The sequence below is a fragment of the Condylura cristata genome, unplaced genomic scaffold (assembly GCF_000260355.1).
Source record: "Condylura cristata isolate star-nosed mole 26May11 unplaced genomic scaffold, ConCri1.0 scaffold00013, whole genome shotgun sequence".
Taxonomy (NCBI): domain Eukaryota; kingdom Metazoa; phylum Chordata; class Mammalia; order Eulipotyphla; family Talpidae; genus Condylura; species Condylura cristata.
Window position 1 is genome coordinate 10,654,799 of NW_004567114.1, and position 21,492 is coordinate 10,676,290.

The window sequence follows — 21,492 nt, forward strand, 5'->3', positions numbered from 1 at the left end:
TTGGGAGTCTGTTTCCAGAGTGGATAATTTTGTTCCAGCCTTGGGAAGCCTCTTAAACCTCATGCCTCGTGGGAAATAGCCTCTCAGAAGCAGCTAGAGCAGTGCTTGGCATGTAGTCAATAACCAGTGACTGGTGCCTTCCTCCATGGCAACATTGACATTGTGCTCAAGAGAGCTACAATTTCTAACGCAAAACTGCTGCCCCTCCTAGAATAGAAGCATGATTCTCTGAAGCCATATCTGCATACTCCTCACTTACCTGACTGTTGTCTCCGTTTATATGCCCAGCCTTGACCTTGCTCCAGAATTTGCAGATTTAACTGTCTACTCACTATCTCCACTTAGATGGCCCATTAGCTTCTGAAACTTAAGATTTCTCTTGAAATCTTATTACATTTGCATCCCCCCACTTGCCTTTTCCCCAGACTCCCAGACTTGCCCCTCAGTTAATGACAGGCCCTTCACCCAGAGTTCAATACAGAATGTCTGGGGTTGTTTGCCCTTCTGCTCTGCCCTGGCCACCACAGGCCATCCAATAGGTATGGCTTGACACTGCTCATGATGCCTGGGGTCTTACCAGGGGCAACTTAAAGCTGTAGATGGTGGGGGATATAGGGGTTGGCAGCTGGAGTACTGGAATCAACTGGAGGCCTCTTTGCTCACGTGACTGGCGGGCGACGTGGACTTTCTGCTAGGGTCTTAGTTTGGCTGTTGGTTGGAACACTTTCATGAAGTCATCCCATGGGCTTTCTCTACCCAATTTGTTTGGGCTTCCTCACAGCATGGCAGCTGAGTTCCAAGAGTGAGAGTCCCAACAAACCCCAGAAGAAGTATGGTTCTTTCTGGCTGCTTTGGAGATCACTGAGTGTTGCTTTTACCTCAGTCACAGCCTGTCCAGATTCAAGGAGGGAGCAGAGATTCCACCTTCTCCAGGGAAGAGTAGCCAAGACACAGTGAGAAGTGCACACAGGATTGGGAGATGTTATGGCTAAGTTTGGAAGAAGACAATCTGCTGTGAGGCTTCACCAGGAAGGATACTGTATTGTATCCACTTATAAGCCTAGTTGCCTCAAACGATCTAATACATTTCCAAATTCTGGACATGCTCTGAAATCAGGGTCTCTGTGATTTACTAAAGGATTTAAAGGACTCGAGTGTCTTAACCTCAGTTGTGTTGGAAGTCAAAGGTTGACTCATTAGCTCTTTCATTTCCAAACACGGGTTCACACTGACTCTGCATGAGACCCTTGCTAATTGCTTGGGGACAAATCACCCCAAGAAGCCAACTCACTAAAAGGTGAAGACAAGTGCAGTTGACTTTCAATTAACTAGTCTCTGGAGAGGTTGAAGGCTGGTGACAGTCCCTAATGATAGTTACAACAATGCTAGTCAAAACAGGGCACACAAGAAGTTTAATGCAATTGTGTTCAGTTAGAGATGCCATCAACATTCAGATGCCCATGCCCAGTCCTCTTATAGGCCTTACCTGTTAATCAAATATTTATTGTAGTAGCAACCATTAACTACTTACAACAACCATTTGGATATAAAACATCCTATGAGCAAGATAACATTTCATTTTCATTGTACCTCAGTGTGGCAGATTACTGTATTGTATCCATTATATAGATGAGGGCGTGAGTAGGAGAGAGGTTAGTGCCACTGGCTGGCTGGCATTAGTGCCCAGGTCTTCTGCTTTCTGTGCATGCTGGTGGTGGTAGGGCTAGAGTACAAGTTGTAAATTTTCTCCGTGGTAGTCTTCCTTCTAGACTTATGATTTCCAAGTGTTCCATGAATCTCCTGTGTCCTTTGGGGGTCTTGGGGCCCAGTGCAGGGATTGGGAGGGAGGCAGAGCTCATGTCATTCTGGGCCCCTCCTCTGAATTCCTACTATCTAGCTTGCTTTGAGATTATTATATGCTATTATGATATCATATATATAACATAATGTCATCCATACTACGACATTGATAATATTGAATATACATGTATAGTAGTCTAGAATTACCAGGGTCAAAGAGCAGTAGGGAATAGGTAGATTAGAGTGTTCAGATTTTAGAATGACATTCCTCCTTAAATGGAATTTTACATCTGTGTCTATAAGATTTCCTCTTCGAGTTTGAATTTGATTTTCTACTTACAATACAGACTTTTTTTGTTCTAAAAGTTTGAATACTTCTGAACTATACCACAGGGCTCTTGGATATTTTTAGTTTAAAGATTTGGTCTGTAAGTAGTATCAGTGTCATTATTCTAACTTCAGGCTCAAGATATCAGTCCCTAGCTGAAGTCTTTCCTGGGAAAATCTGTATTACCATATGCTCTAGCAAATAATGTCGGAGACTCCCCGATCACGTATTATTGGGAGCAGAGCAGGCGGGGTCTCAAGGTGGGAACAGCATCGGTGAGCGGAGATTCCTGGAAAAAGGGGAAAAAGGGGAAGAGAAGGGGAGCAGGTGCGAGGAAGACACGGGAATGGGAGTTGGGTGCAAGTCTTCCTGCTCTGCCTTTAGCACAGGTTTATTTTATGCATTTCAGGCAGGCAGAGGGATGACATTAGCATATGGAATGAGCTGAGATCACAATCACCTTTTTTCTAAGAATGGTCTGGGGTCCTTTTGACCTTTAGTTGAGATTATAACAGTTTTAAAATCAATTTATCAAGGTTAAAACAGGTGCATAGATTTACAAAGTTTAAGACCAATATTACTATATTAACCACAGTGAAGATTGACCAAAATAAAGTCCCTGAAATATTATCTATTACTTAAGGGCTTTCATTTTCATAGAGACATCCTAGGGGGTAAAGTAAAGTGAGGGCAGGAAGAGGAAATTTCTTGTAAATCAAATTAAGGTAAGGTTCTTTGAAAAATTTGTTAGAAAGTTTGAGTTTTCTTAAAGTCTTGATGGTAGAAAACCTGATTAGCTCTGCATAGGCTACTTGGGTGAGTTTCCAAACCTAAAGACTAGATACTAGGAAGTTTGAGTGGTTATTTAGAAACTGAATAGAAGGCTGTGTGAGAAAGAGTGATAAGATTTGGGTTTTCCTTCATCTGGCAGTGAGAGAGACTTTGCAGTAACAGCCATTTGTTTTTATTAATGAGCCAGTTGTTTAATGACTTTTGACTTCAAGAGGAATTTCTCACCCTGGTGCAGTACTTGCTTGTCAGGGCCAGGTAGTGACTTCTGAGGCTGAAGCAATCCAATTGTAAACTGAAGCTTGCTCAGAATATTTTGATATTACGATTATACAAAAAAGGGAGGTCATAACATAAGTTAGCGTGGGAAGTCTGATTTTTCAGAGCATTCCCCCTCCACCTGTACCGTGTCTGTCAACAGAGGTTGCATAGCTTGTGTCAAAATAACCTTTAAAGGGTCCATGTAAGCACAAATCCTTGAAACTAAAAGTCACAGAAAAGAGAGTTTATTCCATTTTTTTTTAAAAAGTTCAGTTTGATTGAGATCTAATGTCTTTTAGGTTTTTCTGATTGATTTAGTATGTAAGTGCATCCCAGAAAGAATGATGATAGTGTGAGCTCTGTTTTCTGTCTCCTTTTTTTCATATCAGACTTTTTTTTTTTTAAATAGGATCAGTTTATTAGGAAAAAGAGAAAGGAAAAAAAAATAAGTTCAGGCGTAGATACAGGAGGACAGTCTTGAGATAAAAACTGCCCACATCAAGCTTTATAGATGGAACCTGATTAAAAAAATAATCTTGAAGTGTAATAATCGCTCTTTGCTTTAGCAGACTACAGAATTTCACAGACAATCAGGCATTTGTTCACTTGTGATAAAAAGAAATGTGAATTTTTTTTCTGGCATCAGGACAACAGTAGCTCATGTCCAAATCATAAGGAGATCACATACTTTTCTTTTTTATTACAAAAGTTTATTTTTACATCATTTTGTACATTTTTTTTTCTATCTCGATTGTAATCCCCGCGGGTTTCCCATACCAAATCACCCGTGTGCCATCACCATAATCCTGTGCATTTAGGGAGATCACATACTTTTTAAAAAAATATTTTATTTATTTATGCATCCAGTACTGGGATACAGGCCAGAGGTGCAGGGATGGTGAGAGGACTCACCAGAGACAGAGTGGGGAGCAGAACAGGCAGATCGAGGAAGTACACTGCTGAGGGGAGCAGAGCAGCGGGAGGTCAGGAGAGGTCTGCCGCGCCATGTGGGTCACCTCGAGGACCTGGGATCGAACTCTTGCTGAGGCAGCTGCCACTAGCTTTGTAGTGCTGCACGTTAGCCCGTTGCACCACCAGGGAGGGCCCAGATTACCGACGGAGCTGAAGTTGGCTTGAGCACTGCATGACAGTGACTGGCACCTCCTGGAGATGCAGTGGGAAGTGCTGCCAGGAGCTTGTGTGCTCCAGCTGGATGATTTCTTTAAAAAAAGACTTATTTGTGTATGCATACAAAGACTAGGGGACAGGCCAGAGGTGTGTGTGTGTATGGGCGGGGGTGGGGTGGGGTGGTGGTGGTGAGAGGACTCACCAGAGGGAGTGGGGAGCAGAACAGGCAGATCGACTGAAACACACTGCTGAGGGGAGCAGTGGGCAGGACAGGAGAGGTCTGTCACACCATGTGGGTCAGCTCCCTGGCTAGGGATTGAACTCATGCCGCAGTGTCTGCAGGTTGCTTCACAGTGCTGAGCTTAATGCATTGTGCCACCAGGAGGGCCCCCAGATGCGTGATTTTTAAGCATGAGAGGACTCGATGCCAGGCTTCTAGGTAGTAAGAGTAAGGTGATATCATATGTTGTCATTATCAAGGTGGTGCCTTTCTGCTCCTCTAATGCTTTTAGTTTAGGACATTTTTTCTGGGATTTTTAGTGAGTGCCTCAGAATGAAATAGGAGCTGGTTTGGGACAATGTGCAATATACTTAAGTGAAGAATTTTGGGGATAGGTAAAGTTCACCTTCATTTCGTGGCTAAATAGTGCGTGTTTGCTGGTTTGTTCTTGGATGGGCCTAAAATGTAGGTCATCTAAGCCTGACTTTTGGGTTTGCATGTAGCATGGCTTCCTGTTCTTTGCCTTTACCTGGTATAAATACAAGGCTCAAGCCCATGACTGAGGCTGAGGGTAAGATGAATGTATTACAACTACTTGAGAAACTCAAGTTAAAGTTTCAAATTAGAGTCAGAGCTTGACGTGCTCTTTCAGAGAATTTCTTGTAACTAAACACGACAGCAGCAGGAGTTGGAAGCATGAACTTTAGGATGAGATCGACACTGGTTTGTGTCTTGGTTCCAGCACTTGGCTTGGGGAGTTACTGACAGTCTCTAGGTGAGGGGGCAGGTGACTAGCTGATCTACAGGACACTCTCCACTGATAATGTTTTTCATTTTAATAATTAACTTAAATAAAGTACCATTGTTTACATTGTTGTGAATAATTTGACAGCATAGGGTTACTCTCCTCAGGATGGTCATTGAACCTCTTTTACCACCAAAGTACCCAAAATCCTCCACTGCAGTCTATTGCACTCTCCTTCTCCCCTTCTGGATACTGATACTTAGCTTTCAAAGATTGGTTTTATACTTAGTCTTTGTCTGACCCGTTGTTTGTTTTCTTCATAGTCTACACATCAGTGACACCATTTGGTATCTACCTGTCTGCTTCTGACTTATTTTTCTTAGCACAGTCCCTTCCAGCTCCATCCATGTTGCTGCAGATAGTATGAGCTTATCTTTTTGATTGCTGATTAGTATGCCACTGTGTATATACACCACATCTTTTTGAACCACTCATTTGTTATTTGGCACTGACATGTTTCCACCTCTTGGCTATTGCAAATAATGCTTCAGTAAACATAGGAGTGGAGGTTTCCTTTCAAATTTGTGTTTTTGTGTTCTTTGGGTAGATTCCTAGGAGTGAAATTGCTGGGCACGACTCATTTTTGGCAAGAAAAATACTGTTTGTGTTTGGTATAACATTAAAAGTACATTAAACTTCTTGATGTCATCCATTCTTTCAGACTACCTAGTGCATGCCTAGGATGCACCAAATATGTAGGTGCTGTTCTTGGGCAGCTATGGTCTAGAAGGGCTGGTGCTGAGGAACATGGCAAATCCACAGAAAGTCAGCACATAATACAACTACCACCATGATACCTGCTCAGGCAGCAGTAGTGGGGAGGGGCTTTTTAGGATGGTCAGGACAGACCGCTCTGAGGGGGTAGCATTTAAAGTGAAACCCAGGATGGGAGGGAGCCAGCCATGGGGAGAAGAGCCTTCTAGAAGTAGGCTCCTGTGAACTGGGTGAAGGCTGAGGTGGGAGGCGAGAGTTACGAGGGGAGTTAGAGAAGCAGCAGTGGCTGCCATCGGCAGAGACTTGGGCTTGATACCAAGAGGCATGAAAGGTCTGGGTTCGAAAGTTTGGATCTAAGTTTGAAAATGCTTCTGACTTCTAGGTGGAGGACAGGGGTGGGTGTGTGAGTGGGGAGTCCTGTCAGGAGGGTCTGGGGAGCCAGGCGAGTGTTGGTGGTCTGCACTCCAGTTCACTTGGTATGATTGGGCGGTAGAAATGACAGAACTATGTGTGTGTGCGTGTTGGTGGTGGGGGTGAGGGGTAGGCAGAGGAAGTAGGGCAAGCAGGAAGATGAGTCTGCCTCTCAGAATCCTGTGGCTTTGATTTGAGCTGACCAAGTAGGTATTAGTGCCATCTTGGGAGAGGAGCCTTCTATATTGGCTGGGTCAGCAAGTAGGTGCAATTGGACATGCTAAGCTGAGATAGCTGAGATATGAAGATGTGACCCTGAAGATCACAGGGTCCCTGTGACCCTGAAGATGTGAAGTTTCAGGTCAGGGGACATTATTTGTTTTAAGACTTTAAGTTTATTCTTGGAAAAAATAAACAAACCTCCCCCCAACCCCCGCTGGGCTCAGTAGTCCAAGGTTTCCTAGGGTGCCCTGTCTCTCCAAATGGTCATCTCCCTTTTCTGACCTCCCGGCACCCTACAGCTAATGCCCCTTATGCCCTGCCCCCCCCCCAGGTACTTACCAAGTCCTGGGCTTTGGCCTTGAGTGGCAGAGCCCATGGTCTCCAGAGGGCTGGTCACTGGGTGATGGGCATGTGGCTCTCCATGCAGCCCACAGGTGCCTGTGGGTGGCCCAGATGTTACTATGATGATGCCATGGTGACCTGGGCAGCCGGATGCCTGTGACCTGAGTACCAGCCTCTTTGTTATATTCAGGAGCAGGCCCCTCTGGGTCCCTCAAGGTGGGCTTGGCTTGGCCCCGGGTCATGTTGGGAGGCAGCATGCTTGTGACGTTTGCACCCAGATCCAGAGCTGCCTCTGTCTGCTGCTGCCTGGGAGGCCCCAGAAGCCGGTAGTATTTAAACCATGACCTTGGAAGAAACTACTCAGGGAGAGACTATAGAGAAAAAGGGGCCCAGGAAGGAGCCCCATGAATGTCCATATTTGGGAATTTTTAGAATCAGCAGAGCGGTTTTCAGAAATCCAATCCTGAGAAAATGGAGGAAGGTCTGGAGAGAGTGGGGGCCATGGAGGCCACGTGCAAGGACAGTGAAAAGGTGCAAGAATTCTGTGTGGCTACTGCCCGCGGTCAGCTGAATGTGGCCAGGATGGCGGCTGTGGACTTCGTGAGGTGGAGGGGGTGGAAGCCCTCCCGAGAGCGGGGTCACGGGGACCAGGGTGAAGCCCAGTTGCTTTTGACCATTTTATGGTGGGTGACGCCAGTGTCATTCTTATCTATATTTTTGACTGGCTGTTGGGTGGTGGATGGGTGAATTCCTCCTGTCTCCCAGACTTAAATAAAATGCAGGGTATCTGGTTAGCTTTGAATTTCAGACATTTTTAAAAGTATAAGTATGCCCCAAATACTGCATGGGAGAGACTTATCCTAAAAGATTTTTTTCCATTTTAAAAAATCTGACATTCAAATGAACTGGGCATCTTGTATTCTTATTTGCTGAGTAAACATAGCAGCCCACTTTGAATTGTGTACTTTAAAGTGGATAAACGGGTGAATTTTTTGGATTAAAATCTGCATGAATTCTAGTGTCCACACACACACACACACTTAACAAGCCGAGCCTAAGTAGACTGTCACATAGAAGCTACCACCTGATCTGCTTCTGGGTTTAGCTACTAGAACAATAAAAAGAACCAGCTTTGAGGGATGTTATTTCTGGTGATAAGTAAAACTTCTCTTACAACGTCACTGTTTGAGCACACACTAGGCACTCATGAGACGCTGGCTTTCTAGAAGCTGCCTTATGTGCTGTGGGGAAAATGAGCTGACAGTAATACTTAAATGGGATGGCTCTTCCTAGACACCCCGGGTACTCCTGAAAGAGTGCCCTGGAATGGGCCTGGCATGACTTTCTCCGTGACTAATTACTGCAGCACCTTTAAAAGTGCTTGAGGAACCAGGCAGTTGGTTTCCCATTCGTCAGCTTGTGGTTGTTGAACAAAGCAGCTTCAATGCAGGTGGCTTCGAGGGGCTATTAAAAGTCTTTAAATGGCAGGAAACTCTTGAAAATGCCCACAGATTCCAAGACTGCTTGGCTGAGTCATTCACTATTTTAATTGCTCCTCTGAATTTCTCCGTCTGCCTTTCTTTGAGGGGGAGAAGACATAACCACAAGACCGTAATTCAAATGATCTCTCCAAACCCAATTTCAAAGCATTTACGTACAGTTTGAAACCAAGGTTGTTTGACTTTTTAAACTGCAGCTGGAATTTTCTATACAGATTCTGTTCCTTGGTGAAAACCTATGAACCCAAAGGTCAGATGGAATCATCAATGAAAATGGCTTTCCCCCAAGTTTTGTTATTTATGAGGCTCTTGCTTCCAAAGTTCATGATCATTTATTTGGTAGGTCAAATGCTGTATAAAATTTTATTCTACACTAATTTATTAGGTCCTAGTAGGTGCCAATGCTCAGTAACTACTCTGTTTTGGCTGTGCTTTTTCAAATAATGTCCCATTCTCCTTATAACTGGGCAGTTCCCTGACAGAAAAATGTTTGTACTTAATCGCCACTAACTGTCCACACGGAGAGTTGGCTTGGGTAGACAGATTTGGGTCTGAGGGTCTGGGAGGAGGAATCAATACTTGAAACAATGCCCAAGCGAACTCTATACATGCTCTGCTTTTTGGGGAGACAATCACTTAATCATATTTATTGATTGGCTATGTTATTTTTCATTGTGTTACAATGCTGCATCTGATTCAGGGGTACATGAAGATGGATGTTTTACACACGCCTGCCACCGAAGCACCCAGAGTTCTTTACCACAGCCCGTCTGGTTCCCTTTCCCCTTTGCTTCCCACCCCCGACCCTTCCACTCTGATTGCCTCAGTTATTATTTTTTTTAATTGTAATTTTGGGGTTACATTTTACTCCTCCATATGTGCACACGTTGCACTTACCCTCCACCAAACCATTCAGGCCAACATCCCATCTGTAACCCTCCTCCACCCCTTCTCCTTTCCTCCTGTTCCCTCTGGTAACCATTAAATTCCTTCATCAAGTCCAAGATTTATTCCTGTTGTATTTTGCCTGTGTATTTTTTTTTTTGTTGTTGTTGTTGTTTATATTCCACGAATGAGTGAAACCATACAATATCACTCTTTCACTCTCTGGCTTATTTCACTTAAAATAATCACCTTGAGGTCATCCATTTTGTCCCTCAAGCCCCTATTTCACCTTTTTAATGGTTGTGTAGTATTCAACCGAGTATATCTTCCACCATTTCTTTATCCATTTGTCCGTTGAAGGACATTTGTCCTTAGGCTGGGTCCTTGACTTGGTACTTGTGGACAACCTTAATTCAACAGTAAGATTTCCAGGGTTTGTTTGGATTTAGTTTTGCCCAATCCTTGGTTTTATTTCTCCTCATTTTAAATACAAATTAAAACACCTGGTGTTTGTCTTTCTCCCTTCCGACTTACTTGCTTAGCATAATGGTCCTCCTGTTTCATCATTGTTGCAAATGACAGGAGTTCATCTTTAATGACTCAGTACTTTTCAATTTTGTAAATTTACTACCTGAAACCATAAAAGACAACATAGGAGTCATCGACATAGAAAGGAAGACAATAGAAGAAAACATAAGTAAAATGTTCCAACACATTTGCTTCAGAAATGTCTTTGGGAACTTGGTTCCAATAACAAGGGAAACAAGAACAGACATAAACAAAAATGGGGCAACGTAAAAAACAAAAAGCTGCACAGTGAAAGAAATGATCATGAAAATGAAATGTCACCCTATGGAAAGGAAGAAGAGATTTGGAGGGCCTTACCTTCTTGTGACCTAGTTTTAGCAAGAATCCAACTTGGCAGGTATCTGGATGGTTATTTACAGGAGGGTCTGTTTGCTGTGAGATTCTGGACATCTCTGTTATTCCTGAGTGCTGGGGCTTTTCTGAATTATATGGGGGTGGAGGTGAAGCCACACTCCCAACTCAATTCACCCATCTTTTTGCCTTAGTTCTTGGACAGTTGGTTTGTATCTCTTGGTGTCTGAAGTCCAAAGGACACTTGACACACATTGTTGAATCCACTTTAAGACATTTGAGTTCTTACTGTTTGCTGTGCACATGGGTTGGGGTGATGGACTATCCAAAGGAGAAAGTGTCCAGTTAAGGGCATCTAGAGAAATTTCCCTTCTAGCGGAAAGAATTATAATCAGAAAAGATTGTAGACCTTTGGGGGAGGGGCGCAGAGAGCTGTTGGCCTAGAATGCTTTGCCTGCATTCAGCAGCTCTTTGGTGCAAAAAATTCCCCTACAGGCCGCTTCAGCCCTGGGCTTCCCTGGCAGGATTTACTGTTGCCCTCATCAGACCGCATTTCCTCTGCCAATCCTAGGTGTTGCTGGAACACACTGAGCTGGTTTATGGAAGGTTCCTTCCTTCCATTATATATCCACTCCTCCTATTTTCAGTCAGTTGATTCCTTGAAGACTTCACTAATTAGAGCTATTAATAACATTTCAAAATATTTCTCAGACTTCAGAGTAAAAGATCTGTACATTTCCTACGTTGCTGGCTTTCCAGCCTCATGAAGAATAATGTGGGTATTCTCTTTCCTTTTCGTCTTCTCTTCCTCTCGCCATTCACTCCCAGCCTCTGCTAGCTGCGTTTGCAGTTAATCCCGGAAATGTTGCTGAAGTCAGCAGCCCTGACACTGCATCAGGGGAGCCACTTTAGAGGAAATTATACAGAGGGGGAGGCTGAAACGCAAAGCCATTCTGTAGGATATTTTTAAGAAACCGTTTTCTTCCTTTGACAGATCTCATTCATTTTTTGCAACTTGGTAGAGACACTGTGAAGGAAGAACCATCTAAAAAATATTTCTTCCAACTAAGTTTTTTTGTAGGAGGTTTTAGTGAGTGTGAAATGTGCCAGGAGCACGGAGCAGCAGCACTGCAAAGGAAAGAGGACTGAGATTGCTTACAAAGCAGAGGCACTGGGTGTCGGGCCTCCGTCTCTGTGACCCAGGGAGAAAGGCATGGCGCAGGTTCGCCTCATTCTGCATAAATGGCTGCTTCTTAAAAATATGTAAATATAAGCCAAAGTCTATTTTAGAGGCACACGGAGCTTGCTGTGGAAATACCACCTGCAGAAAACCCTTTTGAAAAGTAAATATCCACCTTGCAGAGGGATTTCCATACACAACATCAGGTTTTTTATAGGGAGGTACACCTTAATATCTTCATGACATTTTCCCTGGCTGCCGTCTGGAAGCAGGCGAGCAGGACAGGCTCCTCGAGGCATGAAGGGGGCTGGGGGAGGAAACTCTGGATTTAGAGGGGCCGCAATCCCGTAGGCTGCTCTGCCTCCCTGGCAGCATTGGGGGCTGTCAGTTCCCAGTGGAGAGCAGGGGTCACACAGAAGGGGGGATTTGGAAATTCAGGAGAGGATGCTGGGAAAGCGGTTGAGCCTGTGAGCGGGAGAGAAGTGTTGAACCTGGAATCCAAGCTGTCTGGGAGGGGAGAAAAAGTCGGGAGGGCATGAGAAGGCTAAGGGGTGGCCTGGGCAGCATGAAGGGAAAAGCGAGCCGGACAGCAGGTGGAGTCTGAGCTGGGGTCCTTAGTGGTGCACTTCTGAGCAGGGACCTTTCTCCGGCCTGGGGTCAGGGTGTGAATCGGAAGAGAGTGTGGGAAGGAGCTGTGGGTGCTACCTCTGCGCAGCCTCTCCCAGATGGCTCCCTGGCTCTGTGCATGCACCCTCCAGTCCGCAAGCTCCCTGGAGCTGGTACTTGCAGCCATCTTCAGAGGACTTCCTTTGGCTTCTCTGAGTCTCCTTCTGGCTGGTCCTGGGAATTTCTGTCCCCCAATAGGCTTTCTCTAGCCAGGGACCCCGGGGGTAAGACATGGAAGCCTGACCCAGTTCCCTGGCATTTTACTTGTGGGGACATAATCGATGCTGCCGAACTTCCCAGAGGCTCAGGTAGAGAAGAGGCTTCACCTGGAATCACAGTCTCACTTAGCTGCCTGTGCTTCCCTCCCCTCCCCCCCCCCAATCCCCCCCAACCCTCCAGCCCTTTGGGAATACAGCCTGGTGGAATATATCAATCACTTGTCTTCATCTGCTTCTGGGGAAGATGGCAGGAGTCATCGGAGGAGACGGGAGGCATGGGGTGGGCTGTGCTGCCGGGAAGACTCTGAAACCACTCGGGGAAAGGAGAGCCTGACTGTGAGGCTTCAGGGGAGCCAGGTCCACCAGGGACTGCCCCAAAGGGTAGAACGTGGAGGAATCCGAGGCTCAGGTGGCAAAGGAACAGGGGTTCTGGCACCAGGATGAGGCGTGCTGGTGGTCTGGCTCTGTGGGGCCTTGTGCTTGTGGGTGAGGGAGATTGAGCAGCCTCTGCCTGAAAGCCAGGCTCTTGAAGGGAGGCAGGGGAGGCCCCCGTGTCAGGGGAAAGGGCGGAGGGAGGCTCTGGAGGGCCGCAGAGGAAGGGCGTGTGCAATTGCGAAGCAGCGAGCACTGAGGCGTCTTTGGGAAGGTTGGGGACAGGAGGGGAGGTTGGAACCAGAGCAAGGGACACAGAGGGCAGGCAAGGAGTCAGTTCTGTGGGGTGGGGGGCGGGTAGGGGGGAGCAGTACTGCAGAAGGCGCTGACATCTGGCGGCTCCACCGCCTTGAACGTAAAAGAATGGCTTCCTTCAGTCTCTGGTGGGCAGCCTCTGGCAGCCTAGTCCGGAGTGTGGAACTTGGTCCTGACCTTGGCCCAGGGCCGGCTTGGCTGGTTGACTGAATAAATGCAGGAATCACACATCCACTTTCTAACTGTCCCCTCTTTTTTTTTGTTGTCCAACATCAGTGAACATTTCAGTGCTTTTTATGCTTTGGTAGATGTGGGATTTCCAAAAGTGCTTCCAGCCCCTCCTGTCGCTGTCTCTAAGACACAGTGCGCTCCTTTCCGGAGGTCCAAGAATCAGGGAATAGCCTGGGCTGGCAACGAACATCATCAGTTCTCATGGGTGAACACCTATTTTTCAATTTTGCTTCCTACCACGGAGCTGTGAAAGGGTTGGTTTGAATTGGTACAACCGCTTGTCCTGGCCCATGGTGAGGAGAGTTCCTTGGGCTTGAGGCCAGGCTGGGAAGTCAGGCAGGCTGCAGCGGGGCCTGATGGGGGCCCGGTAAAGAGCAAGGGCTCCATCGAAGGGGTTTCAAGAAGGTACAAGATGGGGCTGCAGAAGGATCCCCTGGTTGGGAGGAGTCTGCAGGGTGGAGCCCATTGAGAGAGGCAACTGCTTTTGACGAGGCAGCTGAGAGGCAAACCTCTCTCTCCAAGGAATGGATTTGACAATGGGACTTAAAGAACTTGGCCCCAGGGTAAAGGAGATATTTTGGGAAGTGCAGCTGCTTATATTATTTTTAAATCCCAAAGGGAGGGGGAAAAAAATCTTCCCTTTTAAAAGTGCACTGGCTAATTTAAATCATGGAAGAATAAACTTGGGGCAGGAATGGAAATGTGTTATTCATGGAGCATTTCGGAACAAGACAGAAGAAACCCCACTGTGGCTTTGCGCCTTCAGGCCTTGGCTTTGCATGACGTCCACCTTGCTAATGTGGCCCGTCTGAGGGCTGATGGGAAGAGCATGAGCTAGCTGGGCAGCTGGTGTCCCAAAAGAGCATCAGCCATGGGCATTGCCAGGGCTGTTCTTACTAGCTCAAAGCACAAAGAAATAGTTCCTGTCCGGGATCTCTCTGCCTGGGTGAGCAGATGATGACCCATTTCATTACAGAGATCTAGTGACCATCCCTCTGTAGCGGGAGCCATCTATAATGCCCAGGGGTTCCGGACAGAGAGCTTCCTGGCAGCCATGGAGAGAAAACATTCTATAGAAGACCGTTAATGAGCAGCCAAACAGTGCTATGGGACAGTGATCAGTTCAGTCAGCACACACGAGAGCTCTCCCAGCCAGGCCTTGTGATGATGCTGGAGGCAGAGAGGAAGAACCCCCAGTGCTGATACCTGGAAGCCATGTAGGTTCCTCAGTGTGCTTTGCTCCCCTCAGCTATCTCTTAAGTGTTGTTCCCTAGAGCGCTGTTTTTCACTCTCCTCTCCTCCTGCGTCTCCCCCTGGAAGATTCCACCTAGCTCGTGGTAACACCCATCTTCTCATCACTGTCGAAACAAGGGCTCCCATTGCATTTTGCTGCTAAATTTCCGTCCCTTCTGCCCAGAGTCAGCTGGCTGTCTCCTCGGCTTGCCCCAGCAACTGCAAACCTTTTCTGCACGTGTCCCCAGGCCCTGCCCTCTGCTCACTTCTCACTTTCTATCTCTCTCTGGGATCGGTAGACCTGATGTCCTTCATATCCTTTGTTTCCCCTCCCTCCACCCCCGTACCACCTCCATACTGAGCCCTGAGTCCGTAGAGCCTCATATGCTGGGCCTGGCTGCAGGTGAAGGTCCTGGCTTTGTGTCACGCCCCTGGGGCACACATATGTGACACTGGGGGAAAGTCAGGAGAAACTTACCTAGCCTAAGAAGGAACCACCGGTCCTTTGCATCCCAGCGAACTCAGCACGATGTGCTCTGGGCCCAGGCTGGGCATGCACTGTGGGGCAGGGCAGGAAAAGCCCTTCAGTCTGGGGAGTCCGCAAATCCACCTTTATGCTGTTTGGTCCTGGGCAGAGGAAACTCCGGGGAGCAGAAGAACAGAAATCCTGCCTGCCTGGACCAGAAAGGTGACTCACCAGGGTGATTCATTGCATTCAGTAGTTCTTTTTTAAAAAAACAAACAAATATTTTATATCCATGAGTAAAAGTGAGCTTTCTAGTCCTTTGTGACGGGAACAAGGCAGCTGTGTTTGGAGCACAGTGAAGTGAATTACTTCTCTGTCTCCATTCTAGTCCTCTCTAGCAATTGAGCCAACTCTGCAGCGCTTCCTTGGACTATTGATTTTCTGAGAACTTTAACACCTTGACTCGGCATGATCGTCTTGGGGAAAAAAACAGTAGCAGAGGAGCTGTGCTATCTACCAGATTCAGTGAACTCGGAAGTCCAGTGTGCTGGTGTGAACTTGATGTCATGAGTGCTGGCGTTTGTGGCTGGGTGAATGAGTGGGTGCAGGCGTGGAGCAAGTTGTAACTAGGAGCCTTTCTGCAGTAGACACCATGCGAAGCACCTGGAGCTATAAAGGCACATCGTAAATGTAGAGGAAGGGTACCTCATCCTGGGAGTGAGGAGGAAGGGAGGGCTTCTTGGAGGTAGTGAGGAGGAGTTGGCCCAATAAAGAGTGGGGAGCAAAACGTAATCCAGAAAGCAAGACGTGTTCCCCTGGGCTCAGCATGCAGGGACCTGGTTTGGCTGGGGCGAAGGTTGCGTATGGGGGTGTGGCAGCGGGTGAGGCTGGGGAGACAGGCAGGCGCCAGGTCCGGGAAAGGAGGCTTGATGCATGCAGGCCATGGAGCCAGCGCGTGGTTCTGCACCTTCAAAGGGCCTGCGGAGGAGCGGATGAGCTGGACGTGATTGCATCGGAGAGGCCAGCTGGCTGTAATGTGGAGGATGGGCTCAAGCACAGCAGGACAGCAGGCTGTGGCAGTGACTCAGGTGAGACAAGCTGAAAGTCTGGAGAGAGGCGTGGCGAGGACAGATGGAGTCCAGGTGGAAGCACATCCTTAGCTCGCTCTTCCTCCTCTTTCCCCTCCCCTGGCCGGGATGCTGTCTCTAAAGTTTCCCTGACAAGTCACAATACTTTAGTCTCTTCCAGTGGGACACAAGCCTGAAGACAGATCCCAGGCACCACTGCTCAGTAGTTTGAGGTGGGCTAGTCAGTGACCTCAGCTCGTTTCCTGGCAAGGCGGGAAGGGCTGGACCCTTGCCCACCACAGAAGGTTCTGTGAAGATAGACGAGGCTGGTGGATGAGATCTGTGCTGGCTCTGCTGTGAGGAGCATGCCGTGACAACCCCAGGGCAGAGCTTGTCTGTGGTGCATTGTGGGGACGTGACTTCTCCCTGTGTACAGACTGTCACTTCTTCCTTCTTGGTGGCTTTTGAGGTGTAACTGCACACGGAAGTAGGCAAGACAAGGGTTTGCTGTTGGGGTGTAGAGCTGGGTAAGCACAGACATCCTCTCTCTGCTTTTTGGAGGCAGATCATGCTGAGATCAGCCACAGTGACATCCCTGCGCTAGGGGCGCTGGAACTGACAGTCTCATCTCCCCTTCCCCTTCCCAGCACACCCCTCTGCACCAACCTGACCTCTGCCTAAGCCCAGGGAAGCCTTTTGGGGATTCCTGCCTGAGTTTTGACCTGGGGGCATTTTAGACCCTTGAGTGGCTAGTACAAGTGGCCCTGGATGGGTTCCAGATGTGGGGAGGGGGGTGTTGGGGGTGTCAAGGGTGGGGAGACAGGTGTTCTTTGCCTCCAGCCAGTGTGTTGCAATCACAGCTATACTTTTCCTGGGTCAACAGTCAGAGTCAGGTTGCTGTGTGCCAGTGGCACCCAGGGGTGACTGCATTAGAGGTTTCCTAGTGACCGGAATCCAATGGAAGCACAGAGGCATGGAGGCACTTGGGCTAGGGTGTGTGAGGATGAACCCCTGTGTGCCACTGCTTAGTAGCTTGAGATGGGCTGGTCAGTGCATCCAGTTCCTTTCCCGGCAGGGTGGGAGGGATAGCAAATAAGCCTGTCCACCACAGAAGGTTCTGTGAAGACAACGAGGCTCGTGTATCAGATCTGTCCTAGCCCTGCACTAACTCTGAAGGCTGGGACGTGTCTAATCCACATCCATATCCCCAGTTCAAGCTGGTGCCCAGCAGACTCACAGGACTGGTGTTGTTGGTTAAATGAGTGAATGGATGGTGCAGCCAAGTGTACAGGACATGGGGAGTCCTGAATAATGTAAAATTACTAAGAACTTGTCTAGCCAAACAAAGGCAATCTGCCCCTTGCCCCGTGCCCACCCACGTTCCACATAAAAGTGGGAATTAGTGGAAAGCTATTGTTTTCGAACATCTTTTTTTGCATCAATTCTTGGCAATGCATTTGTTACCAAATCCTTTTCTGATGGATCTGTGAAAGTAGGGTAGACCTTTACTGATGTGACCCAATCGCTACCGACCATTATAGAGGGAAAAACTCCAACACCTCTGGGGCACCAAAGTTGTCCATCTCAGGAAAGTATGTTAAGTCTGTCTGAAACAAATCGCCTCCTGCTTGTTGGATGAAAGGGTCTTTTCCACCTGTAATTTCTTTCTTCTTATTTTTCTGTTTCTACAGAACTGACTTTGAAGTCAGATTGTTCTGACTTTTTTTTTTCCTTCAAAGATTCATGTATTTATGCATACAGAACTGGAGTACAGGCCAGAGGTGCAGCACTGGTGAGAGGATTCACCAGAGACAGAGTGGGGAGCAGAACAGGCAGATTGATGAAGTGCCCTGCTGAGGGGAGCAGCAGGCGGGTCAGGAGAGGTCTGCTGTGCCATGTGGGTCACCTCTGGGGCTGGGGATTGAACTCGAGCCAAAGCGCCTGCCTCTAGCTTGCAGTGCTGAGCTTTAACCCACTGTACCACCAGGCAGGCCCTGTTCTGACTTTTTAAAATCCTGGCTCCACCACTTTCTGAACTTGGCTTAGTCATTTGACCTCCCTGGACTTCAGTTTCTTTATGTGTGAGCACACACACGAACACATATGAATACACAGCAAACACACACAAACACGCATGCACCCCACAGGCCTTCTGCTTTGCCCTGAACCCCTCCATGGGCTGGCATCTGGGCACATCTGCCATGGGCAGCTCCCAGCCAGGGCCTGACTATGGCAGGAAGCTACACGCGCCTCTTCCGGGGAGAACCGGGACTCGTCAGTTGGTCGACACAGCTCCTTGGAGGCCTCACTGAAGGTTCTTGGGCCTCGGTGGTCTCAGGTGCTCACCCCCATCTCTGTTCTTCCTGAGGGTTAGACTCCCAGGGCTGATGGCTGTCTTCACACCACCACCGGCTTGCTCAGATTTTCTCCCACACGTGTTTCCCCTACGAAGACCCACGAGCCCCTCAAGCCCTCATGGCCTCCACTCTGGCAGCACTGGTCTCTCCCAGGCGATGATCCCTGGCACTGAAGACCCAGGGCATCTGTGAAAGCAAAGCGCTCAGCAGAGTGACCGGCACAAAGTACGTGGTAGCCGAGTGCGAGGACCTGTCTTCCTATCACTGCCGTTGACTTCGGCCAGTTTTACTCCTTGTTGCCTCCAGACCGAGACCTCTGGGGGCAACTTAGTCTGGGAACAGGAGGAGTAATGGTTCCCGAGGAGAATGGCTGAATTAAAACACCCTTGAAAGATGGATCCAAGTCGAAGGAAAGGCACAAGCCAGATGCTTTCTCATCCACTGAAACGAGCAGTCATCTTTGCTAAACCAACTCTGGTTTTTGTGAAATACCCCGATGGTGCAGGACGGCTGTGGTCGCTGCCTGCACTGCTGACATCTGGGAATGTTCCAGCCAGTAATCCAGAGCAGCGTATTTGCTGTTCCCGACAACCCTGTGCCATTAGAAAAAAAAAAAAAAGTGGCTGTGATTGTTCACATTTCACAGATAAGGAAACAGGGAAACCCGGGGACAGGTTCAAGGTCACCCAGCCACTGATGGGTTGGAACTGAAGCTCTGGGTTTTGCTCCTGGTGCTTTGGAAGCTCAGGATTCTGTTCAGAGTCAGCTCCCCGCGACAGTCTCCTGGCAAACAGGCCCAGGAACCAGCCCGAAAAGACCTTTCTCAAGTCCCAATCAGCCCAGCCTCAGGGACACCCGTGCCTGGCTCTGCCCAGGATGTGGGTTGTGAAGGCTCCCAGCTCACTGACCTCTGTGCCCGATGCCACCCCTTCTTCACACCCTGGGAGCCTTCTACCGGACTTTTGCTACCTGGTGCTCTGACACATCTTCCCAGTGTGACATGTCAGTCCCCGAAGCCTGGAGGGACCATGACTCAGTGATTTATCACACCCCCACACAGCCCCTCAAGCCATCTGGTGTTAAGTACATGCTTGTTTATTGAAGGAGGTGGTGATTCTGATGGGGCTTTCATTCTTGTTGAAGGAATCCTCATCCTCATCAACAATGACAACAAAACCAGGACAGTCATTTGCTCCGTGCCAGGCCCTGTGCCATGAAATGGAAACCCAGTGACTAAAAGGCAAGCTTTTGAGCACCAAGGCCGGGGAGGAGATGGGCATGCTCGTGTGCCTGGGGAGCCCAGGAAGGCTTCATGGAGGAGGCAGCTCTGAGCTGAGACTGAGGAGTTGAGAATCTCCCAGGCAGATGAGGATGGGGACGAGACAACTGGCTGAGGGGGTCTCTGCGGAACTGGGTCTGCGGGATGGAGCATGCTGGGCTGGAGGACCTGCTGCTCTGTGTCACTGGAATCAGGCGTTTCTCCTGGACGCTGCTTGTCCACACAGACTGTGTCGTTAGGACGTGCCAATGGGCCTTCTTCCCTTTTCTCTTCATTCACCTGCTCAGCCATCCTTGTCTGGCCAGCTACTGAGTGCCAGGCTCTGTGCAGGGCACAGGATAGAGAGGGGAGGGCAGGGGGCGTGGGGCCTGAGCCGAAAGAAAGAGCTAGACGAGAAGTAATCAGCCTTTTTTTAGTGGTACAGTGTGGTGAGGGCTGCCGCACGCAAGGGGGACCTCGTGTGTGTGTGTGTGTGTGTGGTTTTCTCTTGATGCTGTAACACATTGCCACAACTGACTGCCACAGTTACACCATTTCTACCGTTTGATTCTGGAGGCTAGAAGTTCTAAATTAACCTCCCTGTTTGAAATCAAGATGTAGGTAGGGGCGATCCTTCTGGAGCTGCTAGAGAAGAAATCTGCTCCTTGCTTTTTTAGTTTCTAGAGGCTGACTGCCCATCTTGGCCCGTGGCAACTTTGCTCTGACCTCTGTGTCTCTCCCAGGCCTCCTCTCTGTGAGCCTTCCGCCTGCCTCTCCTGGGGTGTTTGCAGTTGTCTTGGGCCTACACAGGTCATCCCGGTCAGGCCTCTCATCTCAAGGCCCCTAACTGAACAGCATCTTCTGTCATGCATGTTAACAAATCCTTGGGTCCCAGGGACGAGGGTGTGGACATAGTTGGGGGGCATTGTTTCCCTGACCACAGACGAAGCGGGAGAGAAGGGGAAGAGATGCTTTCAGCAGTGCATGGGTCAGAATTTGAGGGAAAGCAGAAGCAGGAGGCTGCTGGATTGGTCCAGGCAAGAAGTAATATTGGTCCAATGAGGCTGGTGGCTTTGGGGACATTGAGAGGCACGGGGGTGGGGGGTGGGGGGCCGAGACACAGGGAGGAGTTGAAGGAGTGGCAGATTTGGGCAAGCCTGGATGAAAGCCTTCTGGACAAGCTCCCCCACCTGAGCATCAGCCAGGGCAGGCAGGAGGTGGAATAGAAGGGATGGCCAGAACACAGTGACCTGCCCGCCGGCTCTAATTCTCAACATCTTTCAATCTGAGATTCCAGAGAATGTTCTGTTTCTGTAAGTCAGAAGGAAATGTAACGTCGGATGATTTTATTTGATAGAAAAGTATACAATAAAAGGTTGATGTTCAGCTTGACTTCCAAAGAGAACGATCTGGTTTTGGGACTCCATGAGTTAAGACACAAACCTAGTTTCTCTAGGTGGCTGCCCTCCAGCCAGGGGTGGCCCCGGTCATTGGTGACATTCCTGGGCTTTTATCTACCCCGCACCCCCTAAGGTGGAGACTGAACAGTGAAGTAGCTCTCGTGTGAGAAGCCTTTTGCCCCCACTCCGATAACTAAGTTTGTCATCTCCTAACTCCTTATTTCCACAACAGCCCGGCTACACTGTGGCAGAGGCCATAATATGAATTCGAATAATAAAGGGAGAGCAAAATCGAAGTGCACTGACTGTTCACTGCTGCCTAAGACAGATTTTCGAAATGTTTGATAGCGTAACCAGCGCCATCCTGCCCTGGACTTATTGTCTTTGCAGGGAAGTCTCCAGCTTAGCATATTTATTTGCCTGGTAATGTAATTACCCGAACGGAG

At 48.3% G+C, this 21,492-nt stretch overlaps 1 protein-coding gene across 2 annotated transcripts in view; it reads left to right on the forward strand.

Moving 5' to 3' along the window:
* KCNK10 (potassium channel, two pore domain subfamily K, member 10) overlaps positions 1–21,492 on the forward strand; it is a 121,171-nt gene that overhangs the window by 32,329 nt on the left and 67,350 nt on the right. The window contains exon 1 of one of the 2 annotated variants that reach the window (XM_012724414.1): positions 15,257–15,260. The exons of the other annotated variant lie outside the window; for it this stretch is intronic. Coding sequence (XP_012579868.1) covers positions 15,257–15,260 — 4 coding nt within the window. Of the gene's footprint in view, positions 1–15,256; positions 15,261–21,492 lie in introns of those variants that run through there. 2 annotated transcript variants of the gene reach the window in all.